The following is a 13,127-nucleotide window of genomic DNA, read 5'->3' as shown; positions in this document are numbered from 1 at the left end:
ATTCGGGGAGTGCGATTTCTTTTATTAAGCAATCAAGAATTTCTTTTGAAGTTACATTCAAAGCAGTTAACCAAGTGTATTACGGGCTTAACAAGAGCCAACTTAAAATATTCGGAAAAACTTTATGTTTTATTATAAAAGAAAAAATAAAAATTCAATTTGAAATGGTTGTCGCTATAAATCTATAAGGTACGATGTAGTACTGGGATTTTATGAATCAATATAGTTTGAGCATGATGCCCACAGTGCATCGCACTCTCTCTCTCTTTGTTATCTACTACCTCTTGTTATCTACCTACATTAAGCTCGGGCGCTGCATTTTGGCTGTCTGTCCCGCCAGTTGTCACTTCTTCGTTTTTCGGCAAAGACTCAACTTGTGATTTCGATATAGCTCTTGGTCGGCTCTAGCTGCCAGTATAATAAACAAAATAAACAGTATCGGAAAATATTCGGCTATTTGTTATTCGCAACAGCTAGTGAAAAAGCTCAATAGCTAAACATTTGTTGACCCCGACGTGTTCGCGTAAATATGTATGCATTAATTAATGCACTTATCCCGTTTATAAATAAATATATCAATATATTAAAACGCAATCGGTTGGACAAGTGAGTGGTGATATATGTGATAGTGGCTGTGTTTAAGCGAGCTAGGATTATATACATACATACATTGCTACATATATGAAGTGCAGCCGCCCCGTTACGTGCATTGACTCCGTTTGCATTTTCAGCATTTGTTTTGTGCTCATCCTCCCGCTAAACCGAATTTAAAGCGATTTGTTGCTATGCCCGCTGAAAGTGACAAAAACAGGGTGACCTTTTTAAAGCACAAAGTCAATGCGTTGTTCAGCAGGATGCAGAGGCTATAAACGTCGCTGTCAATGAGACGCTAAGCGGTTACGACGAACCAACTCTTACAGTGAGGCTGGAGCAGATTGATGAGCTGCAAAGTGCCTTCAATGTTCTGCATACAGAACTGGAGGAATTAGATTTCGACGAAATTGGCACTGAAATGAGCGAGAGTTTCGATGAATTCATCGTAGAATTCAAGGCTAGTTTGCGCGCGGAAATAGCCAATCGCAATGTGCATTTCGCGCCGCACTCGTAGCCTGGGGAAGGTGTTGTGCCCTACCACCGGTCATCAGCCGCGGCCGAGGCCGATGCCGTTGCCGCCTGTGCAGCTGCCAACGTTTGGCGGAGGCTACGCAAACTGGGCGGATTCTTATTCCGTGTTCACGAGCATAATCGATAGTCATCCGCACCTCTTTAACATTGAGAAATTTCAGCATCTGCGGTCATGTTTGAGGGATTCGGCGCTGGAAACTATCCGATCATTGGAGATCTCAAACGGTAATTACGAAGCGGCTTTAGAGTTGCTTCAAAAAAAGGTTTGATAATCGGCGTCTCGTCTTTCAGGCGCACATCACCGATATTCTGGGTCTAAAGGTAGTAGTGGCATCGCTTCGGGAATTGTCGGACAAGTTTAACGCGCACATTCGTGCGTTGAAGGGTTTGGGCACCACTGAGCACATCGCTGGCTGCATCCTAGTGCAAGTGTTGCTGCAAAAGCTGGATGCCGCGAGCCAAGCTAAGTGGGAGGAGCGCTTGGAGGATCCGGTCCTTGTCAACCTTATTCCGCCGTGGGAATCAATGGCTGCATTCCTGGAGCAGCGATGTAGGACTTTGGAGGCCGTGGATTGCGCCATGGCAACCCATGCGCCAGGCGTTCAGGTGGGCAGAAATCGTTCGACGCTAGTTGCTACCACCCAAAATTCTATTGGTTGCATGCTGTGCCATAGTGCAGAGCATGCCATATATTATTGCCCGCAATTTAGAGACTTAGCGCCAGTAGATCGTCTGCGCGAGGCAAAGATACTAGTACTTTGCCTAAACCACGTAAAGGCAGGTCATCAGCTACGGCAATGCAGCTCGAGCCGCTGCCGCACCTGTGGAATCAGGCATCATACGCTGCTCCATCTAGATGGTCCGCCTTCCTCGCAGCCACATGTTCCGGTGTCTTCAAGCTCCCACACTAAGCCTTCAGCCCCGCTTTCGACTTCTTCTACGCTAATTGCCCAGGATCTCGGTAGTGACCTTGTGCTGCTAGCCACTGCAACCGTTCTAGTGCAGAATCGGTCGGGACTGTTCGTTCCCTGCAGGGCCTTGTTAGATTATCAACTGCACTTGGTCACCTCTCGGTTTGCAAATCAACTGCAACTTAAGAGGTCGATGTCGTCTGGCTCCGTCACTGGTATCGGGGATTCCAATTTCGCGACTGATGGATTCTCGGTAGAAATTGCGATGCGGTCTGTCACTTCGAGTTTCTCAACGAGCATAACAGCAGTTATCGCTCCCAATATCACGGATCGCCAGCCAAGCTTAAGTGTGGACATTGGGGACTGGAAGATTCCAGAAAACGTGCACGTTGTGTCTGGAGGCTGCGCGCGCCCGTGCGGTGTCGTCTTAATAGCTTCACGCGTTCCTTCTTCAGCCAGCGAGGAAAACAGTCCCGGCCCAATAGTTCAAGCCACGAAGGAGGAGGTAGATTGAGTGTCGTCACTCTGGGCGCATGGACCCGCCTATCTTATGGAGCCTAAAAGAGATTGGCCAACAGCTGTTTGTCCTGACAAACCGGTGCTTGAGCTTCGTCGAAGTGTGTTCATCGTAAAGTCGCTGTACGTGGATGTAGTTGCTAGCTCCAAAATTTGCAAATTCTTGCCTCTCACTGCAGCGAGTGTTTGCATACATTTACAAATTTTGTAGTGGAATTCGTCATCCTGGGCTCACCGTTGCACACATTCAAGAGGGTACTCAGATGATGCTGTGTTTGGTGCAGCGCGCGCATTAATGGGAGGACATGCAGTCCCTAAAAACGCTGGGAAGAGTTTCCTCGTCTAGTCCCATATCCTCGCTTTCGCCGTTCCTGAATCAATTAGGACTTCTTAGAGTAGGCGGTCGCCTCCGGAATTCGTCATTGGACTTTGATGGCCACCACCCAAAAATCCTTCCAAGGTCCCATCCGGTGACACTGACGATTATTTCGCATTACCATGAAACCAATCTTCATGCCGGACCTCGAGCTCTTTTGGGTGAAATTCGATCCCAATATTGGCCTATTGGGGGAGAAAGATGGTTACCAAGGCCGTGAACAGATGCATCAGATGTTTTCGGATTAAACCGCGAGTGATAGAGCACATGATGGCGGACCTTCCTAAGGATCGCTTAATATTGTAAGCCGAAATAGTCAATAATAGCAGTTGCGATGCCCATAGTGCATCGCACCCTCTCTCTCTCTTTGTTATCTACCTACATTAAGCTCGGGCGCTGCATTTCGGTTGTCTGTCCCGCCAATTGTCACTTCTTCGTTTTTCGGCAAAGACTCAACTTGTGATTTTGATATAGTTCTTGGTAAGCCCTAGCTGCCAGTTTAATAAACAAAATAAACAGTATCGGAAAATATTCGGCTATTTGTTATTCGCAACAGCTATTGAAAAATCACAATTTAATTTTTAATTTCAGGCTTTATAATATTCCCTGCATTCTAATCTTGTTTTATTACATTGTTTTAAAGGACTTAATATTATTTTATTCTGTTCACGATACTTTCCGTTGTAGTCTTCTTTCAGTTCAGTTGTCCTGAATATTTTCCTTCAAAATTTGTTGTATTTAGCTTCCTTTTTCTTCCTTCCTTTATACCCGTTACTCGTAGAGTATAAGGGTGTACTAGATTTGTAGAAAAGTATGTAACAGGCAGAAGGAAGCGTTTTCGACCATATAAAGTGTATATATTTCTGATCATTATCAATAGCCGAGTCGATCTGGCCATGTCCGTCTGTCCGTCCGTCTGTCCGCCCGTCTGTCCGCCTGTCTGTCCGTCCGTATGAGATCTCAGGAACTACAAAAGCTAGAAAGTTAAGACTCCAGGGACTTAGACGCAGAGCCCTAGCTGAGTAACGGGAATCAGATAGTCGGGGAACTTGACTCTGCGACATAGACGCAGCGCAAGTTTGTCGATTTATGTTGCCACGCCCACTCTAACGCCCACAAACCGCCTAAAACTGCCACGCCCACACTTTTGAAAAATGTTTTGATATTTTTTTTATTTTTGTATTGGTTTTGTAAATTTCTATCGATTTGGCAAAAAAATTTTTGCCACGCCCACCAACCGCCCAAAGCTGCCACGCCCACACTTTTGAAAAATGTTTTGATATTTTTTCATTTTTGTATTAGTCTTGTAAATTTCTATGGATTTGCCACGCCCACTCTAACGCCCACAAACCGCCAAAGACTATTAGTGTTGAAGATCCTCCTTTCCCACTTCCACTAACTGAGGAACTCGACTATAGCGTTCTCTCTTGTTTTAATTAGAAATTATTCAGTTTCTTATAATGTTAATTTATTCATTTTTATTTTCTTTTAATTGGCGTATTATATGCATACGAATTAAAAACTCCGCTGTGGAAAATTAGAAGGTGAAGTAAATTCATTAAAAATAACCATAATATATGAAAATTCAATATAAGCGTGCATACCTGAATTATTTCTAAGAATTGTAATTTATTTGTAAATATTCACAAATAATTTTATAATATTAATTTTAATTTTTCGTTATAGATGCTCAAAGAACTACACAAATTAATTTCACTTCCAAAGGAAAACAATGATTTAAAAATGATTTCTGTCAGTGCATGCCATCATAACAAAACTGTTTTCCTATAACAAGGAAATATTTTGCATAATGATGGGCATACACTGCCAAAAGCGCTGGGAGGAAGGAATTTATAAATATTAAATTTATCGTTAAACTCTAATTACACATACATATACTACACAGTAGGAATTGTTATTAATTAACTTATGCCTAAAGCCTTAGTAGCTATTGCCGTTGTTTTGTTTTAACCGATATTCAGCGCACACATTTTATTTAATTCATTTTATTTTGGGGGGCTTATATTTACTTATTTATTTATTTTGTTTGTTATGTTTCACTTCACTTTTTTTTTCTTTTCGCAGGTTTTTACTTTTATTTCAGATTTTTCGTTCTTTACTCTGCCAAATTATTTTCAGAGATATCTGAAACCAATTATTTTATACGCAAAAATAAATTTTAATTACTAACTTAACTAATGCATAATGCAGCGATTTTTAGCTGAGCCTTACAAGACACTATTATCGGATTTTATCTTAGATCGTTCTCGATCCCATCTCGAAACAGTCTGCTTCTCCATTCCAATTCCTGATCCAATCAACCTCGACCAGAAGCTTTTCTTTTGAAACTTCTTGAACTTTCAATTATGTTACTACTGCCTAATTTGGGTTAAAGTGTAGTCTTTTGGGTTACGGGTGATTTATTTATTTTTTACCCAAGCGCAACTAGAGTTGAAATTGTTTGTATTCGTGCGCGTCTTGAAATCTCAATTAGTCAATAAACAAATTTGTTCCCTGCTCGACGGTCTCAGTCATTTAGTAATTGGGAAGTTAGTATTAATAGATGTGGAGGGCTGTTGTATTTGAGGGTATGTATTTCCTCTAAAATTTGCTGTTTGAGGTTTTTTGGTTTTTATTGGAATGTTGTGGGAAAGGACTTTTGTGAATTATTAGTTGTGTGTTTATGTATGGGTCCGGTCTGAAATATCACAACCACATAGCACTATGGGAAATTTGACCACTTTTTCTGGCCTAAATTAATAACTCCAGAACGGGGAGAGATATTCAATTGGTGTTTTTTGTATGGGGTTACACTAGTCCATATCTTTTATGGTACCAAAAATTGTGGGCGTGGCACCGCCCTTTCTATTTTTTGTAATTTATAACTCCAAAACGAATAAAGATATTTAATTTTTTTTTTTGCATTAATTTGCACTAGACCATATCTAAACTTACCCTAAAAACTGGGGGCGTGGCACAGTCCCTTATATTTATATTATTAACTTTCGTAAAGGCTTTCTCTCATTTTGTATGCTTTTTCTAATCTCAGCAAAAAGAACTGATTTCGTGATAGAGTTTATATACTTAATTATTTTATAGAATTTAACAACAATAGTACTAATTAAAATAACAAAACAATTCAGCAACCGCCTTGTTTAACTCCCGTTTAGCATGAGATTACTCTGAATTTGGAAAAGTAGGGTTAAGTCTAAAATCTATAAATTCTCCCAAAATCGGTAAAAGTGGTTTTTAAAATTACAATAATCTGAACAAGAATTAAATAAGCTACAACATGAGGTATATTTCATTGATGCAATCTGCTGCAATCACTTTAAATCTCTATTCAAAGTTAGGCATTATAAAAAAAAATACTTTTGTAAAGCAACTAAGATTTTTACTAAATTACTGGGACAACACTAGTTTTTTTTTCTATTGAATGTAGCAAACGCCTAATAGAAGGCCCACTGTAGCATATCTACCCTTCCATATATCAAAGAATGGGTATGTCTTAACGTTTGTACATAGTCACATTGTGCCAGACTAAATAAAGACATACAAATACCCAAAATGACCAACAACAATAATATAAGCATTCCAGCGCCCAAGAAATATGATCGAACGCTTATACATAAGCCGATCGCGGAGCCTGGGAATGCTGAGCATGCACTTTGCAGCTCAAGTGGTCAAGCCATACATAAACATATGCATGCCTTCTGCATACATATGTATATGTATAAATGCAATTCAGAAATATATAGAGATAAGCAATATATGTGCGGGTTAGCTGAACCCAAAATCAGCTCAGAAGATTCATTCAAATAAAGAACCATGAAGTGACCGGATCGCTCTCTCTCTTTTTGACAAAGATATATTATATTAATTACATGGCGATAATATATTAATTACATGGCGACCGTGACTTAAAGAACCAAACTGTGAGTGAAATTTTGATTTCTGGCAGTGTATGCAGCGCACCACCCGGAAGGGGAAGACCTCCGCCACAGCCGTCTACATCATAAACGGCAAATTAATAATTTGTACAATCCGGAAGAGAACCCGGACCGAAGTGATTTAATGTGTAAAAAAAAATACCGTGTAAATGAATGGCGGATGAGCCAGAATTCGAAAAAGCGGAGCCAAAAAGGCAGAAAGATCCGCCAACATTAAAAGAAGCTTTAGAAAACCCAACAGACGGACCACGCCCACTCACAATAGCTGAGTATCGGGCTCGACAGCAAAAGAAAATAATTAAAAAACATAAAAGAAGTGGCCGTCGGGTCAAGCTTCTCCAACAACGGCGGCTGGTCAAAGAAATGACCCAGCTCGCCAAAGATGAAGAGAACCGGCAACGCTACAAAGAGCGTTTGGAACAAATTGAAGAAAAACTTCGCACTGGTGCGAAGTAACGCAAACGGGCTGCAAATTTTGCCAATGCCCCAATTTGCCTAAACAAGGCAGCCGAAAAACGCTACAAAGAGCGCATCCAAGAAGACAAGTTTCCAAGTTTCGCAAGGTGCGAAATAACGCAAACGGGCTGCAAAATTTTGCCAATGCCCCAATTTGCCTTAGTTTTTAACTTCTAAATTCAAGCCGATGCGGGAAACCGCTGCTTGAAAAATACTAATCTCTGTTAGGCTTTTACTAACAAATGTGGTTGGATTTTTAATTTTTTTTTAAAAAATTTGTAATTAAATCTGTAAGCCAACCACATTAACTCACACACTAACTTTTTCACACTCAAAAAAAAAAAAAGGTTTTGGTACAATGACAAGCGTAAAATAAAAAAAAAAAAGAGAAAATTTTAATTTTATTTTCATTGATTTCGTAGAAGAAATAGAATATCTAATTTTTTTTTTTTTCTTTTAATGAAGGGTTCCATTGAATATATAATTTAAAATGGGATGGTTTAGCTCTAGCAAGGAGGCAAGTGACAACACTGCCAATGTAGTAAATGAGGTAAAAATAATCGATCATAGGGAAGATATTGAATCCTTGCGACTTTTACTACTAATTATAACAGTAGTTCTAGTTCTACAATTTTTGCTTACACTTTATGTTAAGCATAATAAAATTATAAAAAAAAGATATGTCAGCAGGGCCAACCATCTAGATCTGGTTTAAAAAAAAAAAAAGAAATGATCAAGAAGCTACAATCTAAGAATGGAATGGAGCGAAATAGCGAAACGCATTGACGACTTTCGCTATAGATTTGACAAATCTTACAAATGCATTAATAGAGATGCAGTAATTAAACCAGAGACCCTAAAAAGCCACACAGAAATTGTAGTAGGCGAATATAATAATATAGTTACTTTAGTAAATAACTATAAAAATAGATTCACACCTGAGCACTGCAACAAATGTCTAAGGGTAATAAAATCCCTTAATACAAGATTAAATAATATCAAAAACAGGAGACATATTGCAATTAACGTGCCAGAAAGCCTAGATCAATTGGTGGAATTCGATCCTGACCAGTTCAAAGGGCTAGATGAATCTATTCAAACAGGCGACGCTGAATCCGATAGTGACATTGAAACACTAGAGGAAAGCGATCAAATCGAATTTAAGCCTGAACCAATAACAATTTCCGAAATGGCTCAGACAGTAACAGAATTCATCAGGCTAGCCACATCTCTGATACCAGAGTTTGATGGTAGGCATGAAAATCTGCAAAGCTTCTTAGACGCTCTAGGTCTATTAGACAGCTTAAAGGGCGCTCATGAGACAACAGCCGTAAGCCTTATAAAAACAAAACTTAAAGGCCTTGCTAGGAATCTCATCAGTAATGAGCAAACAATTAATGAAATTATTGCCCAACTGTCGACTGCAGTAAAAGGAGAATCGGTAGAAGTCATATCTGCCAAGCTCCTCAATCTGCAACAGAAAAACAAAACGGCCAACCAGTACACCCAAGAGGTGGAAAAACTGACGAAGGCCCTTGAAGGCGCCTATATCAGTGAAGGTATCAGCCAATCCATTGCAAATAAATACAGCACTACAGCAGCTGTAAAGGCCATGACACAAAATTGCTCCATCGATAAAGTTAAACTTATCATGCAAGCAGGCACATTCACAAACATGAATGAAGCCATCTCCAAATTTGTCAACTCTTGCACCGAGATAACAGGTCAAAGTAACACTGTTCTCCATTATCGACGAGGTGCAAATAACAATAATAGAGGAGGCCGAGGTTATAATCGTGACAGAAATAACTACCACAATTACAACCGAGGTAGCAGTTACAACAATAATAACTATAATTACCGTGGAGGAAGACGAGGTCAAAACCAAGGAAGAGGCCGAGTTAACTCCAATCAGAGCAATAACAACAACAATGTGAGGATGTTGCAAAATACGTCGGAAAACTCACAGAACCCTTTAGGAAACAATCAATAAATGCAAAAGTTCATACCATCAATTATAGTCTTAATACATTCGTAACCTTCTATAATCATTCAACTGAAAATAAACTAACATTCCTCATAGATACGGGTGCAGAAATCTCACTTTTAAAAGTAAATTCTGATAACTTCAAAATTCACGATGAAAAAATAATAAACATCGAAGGCATAGGCCAAGGCGTAATAAAATCTCATGGAACAACCTCAATAGAACTTCGATCAACAAAATATATTATTCCACATGAATTTCATTTGGTAGACTCAAATTTTTCAATACCATGTGATGGAATAATAGGAATTGACTTTATAAAAAAATTCAATTGCCAACTAGATTTCAAACCAAGTGAAGACTGGCCTATAATTAGACCCCAAAATTTAAAATATCCAATATACGTTCCGATAACATATAGCGCAGGCAACAATACAGTCCTTCTGCCAGCCAGATCACAAGTTATTCGAAAAATAGACATTAATACCGTAAATGATTACATTTTCGTTCCTAATCAGGAAATACATAATGGAATTTATATTGCAAATACAATAGCAGCATCCAAACATGTATACATTCGACTTCTAAACACAACTAATTTCGACCAATTGGTCAAAGTAAACGAAATCCAATATGAAAACCTAAAAGATTACGACATTCATAACATCGATCCAGAAAATAGAAGCGAACAAGTACTTTCCAAACTAAAGAAAAATTTTCCAGAGCAATTTAAAAGCCAATTAACTGAATTATGCACATAGTATAGTGATGTGTTCGGACTGGAAACCGAACCAATATCAACAAATAATTTTTATAAACAAACATTAAGACTTAAAGATGATGAACCCATTTATATAAAAAACTACAGAAGTCCGCATAGCCATATTGATGAAATTCAAAAACAAGTAGGAAAATTAATAAGCGACAAAATCGTAGAACCGTCTGTATCCGAGTACAACAGCCCACTCTTGTTAGTTCCGAAAAAATCATTACCGAATTCAGAACAAAAGAAATGGCGATTAGTAATTGACTATCGTCAAATCAATAAAAAACTTCTTTCTGATAAATTTCCACTCCCAAGAATTGATGACATTTTAGATCAACTTGGTCGAGCTAAATACTTTTCATGCCTTGACTTGATGTCAGGTTTTCATCAAATAGAACTTGAAGAAAACTCAAGAAACATAACATCATTTTCAACAAGCAATGGCTCATATCGCTTCACGCGATTACCATTTGGACTTAAAAAAGCACCAAATTCATTCCAGAGAATGATGACCATATCATTCTCCGGTTTGGAACCTTCTCAGGCATTCCTTTATATGGATGACTTAATGGTGATAGGATGTTCCGAAAAACACATGATTAAAAACCTAACTGATGTTTTTAATGTATGCAGGAAATATAACCTAAAGTTGCATCCAGAAAAATGTTCATTTTTCATGCATGAAGTGACCTTCCTAGGCCACAAATGCACTGATAAAGGAGTTTTGCCAGATGACAAGAAATTTGACGTCATCAAAAATTATCCTGCCCCTCATGATGCGGAGAGCGCAAGACGATTTGTAGCATTCTGCAACTATTATCGTCGATTTATAAAAAACTTCGCCGACTATTCACGGCACATAACTAGATTATGTAAAAAGAATGTCCCTTTTGAATGGTCAAACGAATGCCAAAACGCATTCGAATACCTTAAAGAAAAGCTTATGCACCCCACGTTATTACAATATCCTGATTTTCGCAAAGAATTTTGCATTATAACAGATGCTAGTAAACTAGCTTGCGGAGCGGTTCTAACTCAGAACCGTGAAGGGATTCAACTCCCAATAGCTTATGCATCTCGTTCATTTACAAAAGGGGAAAGCAACAAGAGTACAACGGAACAAGAACTCACGGCAATTCATTGGGCAATTACCCACTTTAGACCATACATTTATGGCAAACATTTCACTATTAAAACGGACCATAGACCATTAACGTATCTATTCTCTATGACTAATCCCAGTTCCAAATTAACTCGCATGCGGCTAGAGCTTGAAGAATACGACTTCACTGTAGAATACCTAAAGGGGAAAGATAATTTCGTAGCAGACGCACTTTCGCGTATAAATATAAAAGAATTAAAAGACATGCAACATAAAGTCCTGAAAGTCACTACCAGGCAACAAAGTAGACAGGATAAAAACTGTACAGTATCAAATAAGGAACTATTGCCTAGGCAAAGTATCCAAAATGTATCCAAGCCCAACGTACATGAAGTCATAACAAATGATGAAGTACGAAAAGTAGTGACCTTGCGAATAACTGAATCTATTTGTTTACTAAAACGAGGAAATAAAGTTATTGCAAGAATTGAAGTTGACGATTTATATACCAATGGAATTCTAGATTTAGATCAGTTCTTCCAAAGGCTTGAAACGCAAGCCGGTATACTAAAGATCAGCCAACTCAAATTGGCACCGAGTGAAAAAATCTTTGAATCCATTTCAATAGATGCTTTCAAGCAGATGGGCAACAAGAAATTAAAATCATTGAGAGTAGCGCTACTCCAGCCGGTGACCATTATACAAAATGAAAAAGAGATACAATCAATACTGTCTACATTCCATGACGATCCAATTCAAGGAGGTCATACAGGCATTACAAGAACGCTAGCAAAAATTAAAAGACACTACTATTGGAAAAATATGACTCGTCATATAAAAGAGTACATACGTAGATGTCATAAATGCCAAATGTCGAAGACAACGACACACACAAAGACCCCAATGACTAAAACAGAAACCCCAGCAAATGCTTTCGATATAGTGATAGTGGACACCGTTGGTCCACTACCGAAATCAGAATATAACAATGAATACATCGTCACACTAATATGTGATTTAACGAAATATCTGGTAGCCATACCTGTTGCGAACAAGAGCGCAAATACAGTCGCAAAAGCTATATTCGAAAATTTTATACTAAAGTACGGTCCAATGAAGACGTTCATTTCGGACATGGGTACCGAGTATAAAAACAAAGTAATTTTAGACATGTGTAAATATATGAAGATTGAAAATCTCACATCCACAGCATATCGTCACCAGACTTTAGGCACAATAGAACGAAGTCATAGAACATTCAATGAATACATTCGTTCGTACATTTCTGCTGATAAAACCAAGGAAGAGGCCGAGTTAACTCCAATCAGAGCAATAACAACAACAATGTGAGGATGTTGCAAAATACGTCGGAAAACTCACAGAACCCTTTAGGAAACAATCAATAAATGCAAAAGTTCATACCATCAATTATAGTCTTAATACATTCGTAACCTTCTATAATCATTCAACTGAAAATAAACTAACATTCCTCATAGATACGGGTGCAGAAATCTCACTTTTAAAAGTAAATTCTGATAACTTCAAAATTCACGATGAAAAAATAATAAACATCGAAGGCATAGGCCAAGGCGTAATAAAATCTCATGGAACAACCTCAATAGAACTTCGATCAACAAAATATATTATTCCACATGAATTTCATTTGGTAGACTCAAATTTTTCAATACCATGTGATGGAATAATAGGAATTGACTTTATAAAAAAATTCAATTGCCAACTAGATTTCAAACCAAGTGAAGACTGGCTTATAATTAGACCCCAAAATTTAAAATATCCAATATACGTTCCGATAACATATAGCGCAGGCAACAATACAGTCCTTCTGCCAGCCAGATCACAAGTTATTCGAAAAATAGACATTAATACCGTAAATGATTACATTTTCGTTCCTAATCAGGAAATACATAATGGAATTTA

At 38.3% G+C, this 13,127-nt stretch overlaps 1 protein-coding gene across 2 annotated transcripts; it reads left to right on the top strand.

The window, feature by feature from the left end:
- Positions 1-6,375: 6,375 nt before the first annotated feature.
- LOC120321074 (putative uncharacterized protein DDB_G0284213) lies at positions 6,376-12,736 on the top strand. 2 transcript variants are annotated; one of them, XM_039372447.1, is made up of 2 exons: positions 6,376-9,223; positions 12,492-12,736. In XM_039372447.1, exons 1-2 carry the CDS (start codon positions 8,089-8,091, stop codon positions 12,593-12,595), a joined length of 1,239 nt encoding a protein of 412 aa, XP_039228381.1. In that variant the 5' UTR covers positions 6,376-8,088; the 3' UTR covers positions 12,596-12,736. The 2 variants fall into 2 exon arrangements, with proteins under 2 accessions (XP_039228381.1, XP_039228383.1); XM_039372449.1 differs by having other exon boundaries at positions 6,376-9,229; positions 12,498-12,736.
- Positions 12,737-13,127: the final 391 nt, after the last annotated feature.

This window comes from Drosophila yakuba, chromosome 2R (assembly GCF_016746365.2).
Source record: "Drosophila yakuba strain Tai18E2 chromosome 2R, Prin_Dyak_Tai18E2_2.1, whole genome shotgun sequence".
In the NCBI taxonomy this organism is placed as follows: domain Eukaryota; kingdom Metazoa; phylum Arthropoda; class Insecta; order Diptera; family Drosophilidae; genus Drosophila; species Drosophila yakuba.
Note: the sequence above shows the minus strand (reverse complement) of the source record. Positions and strands in the feature narration are given on the sequence as shown.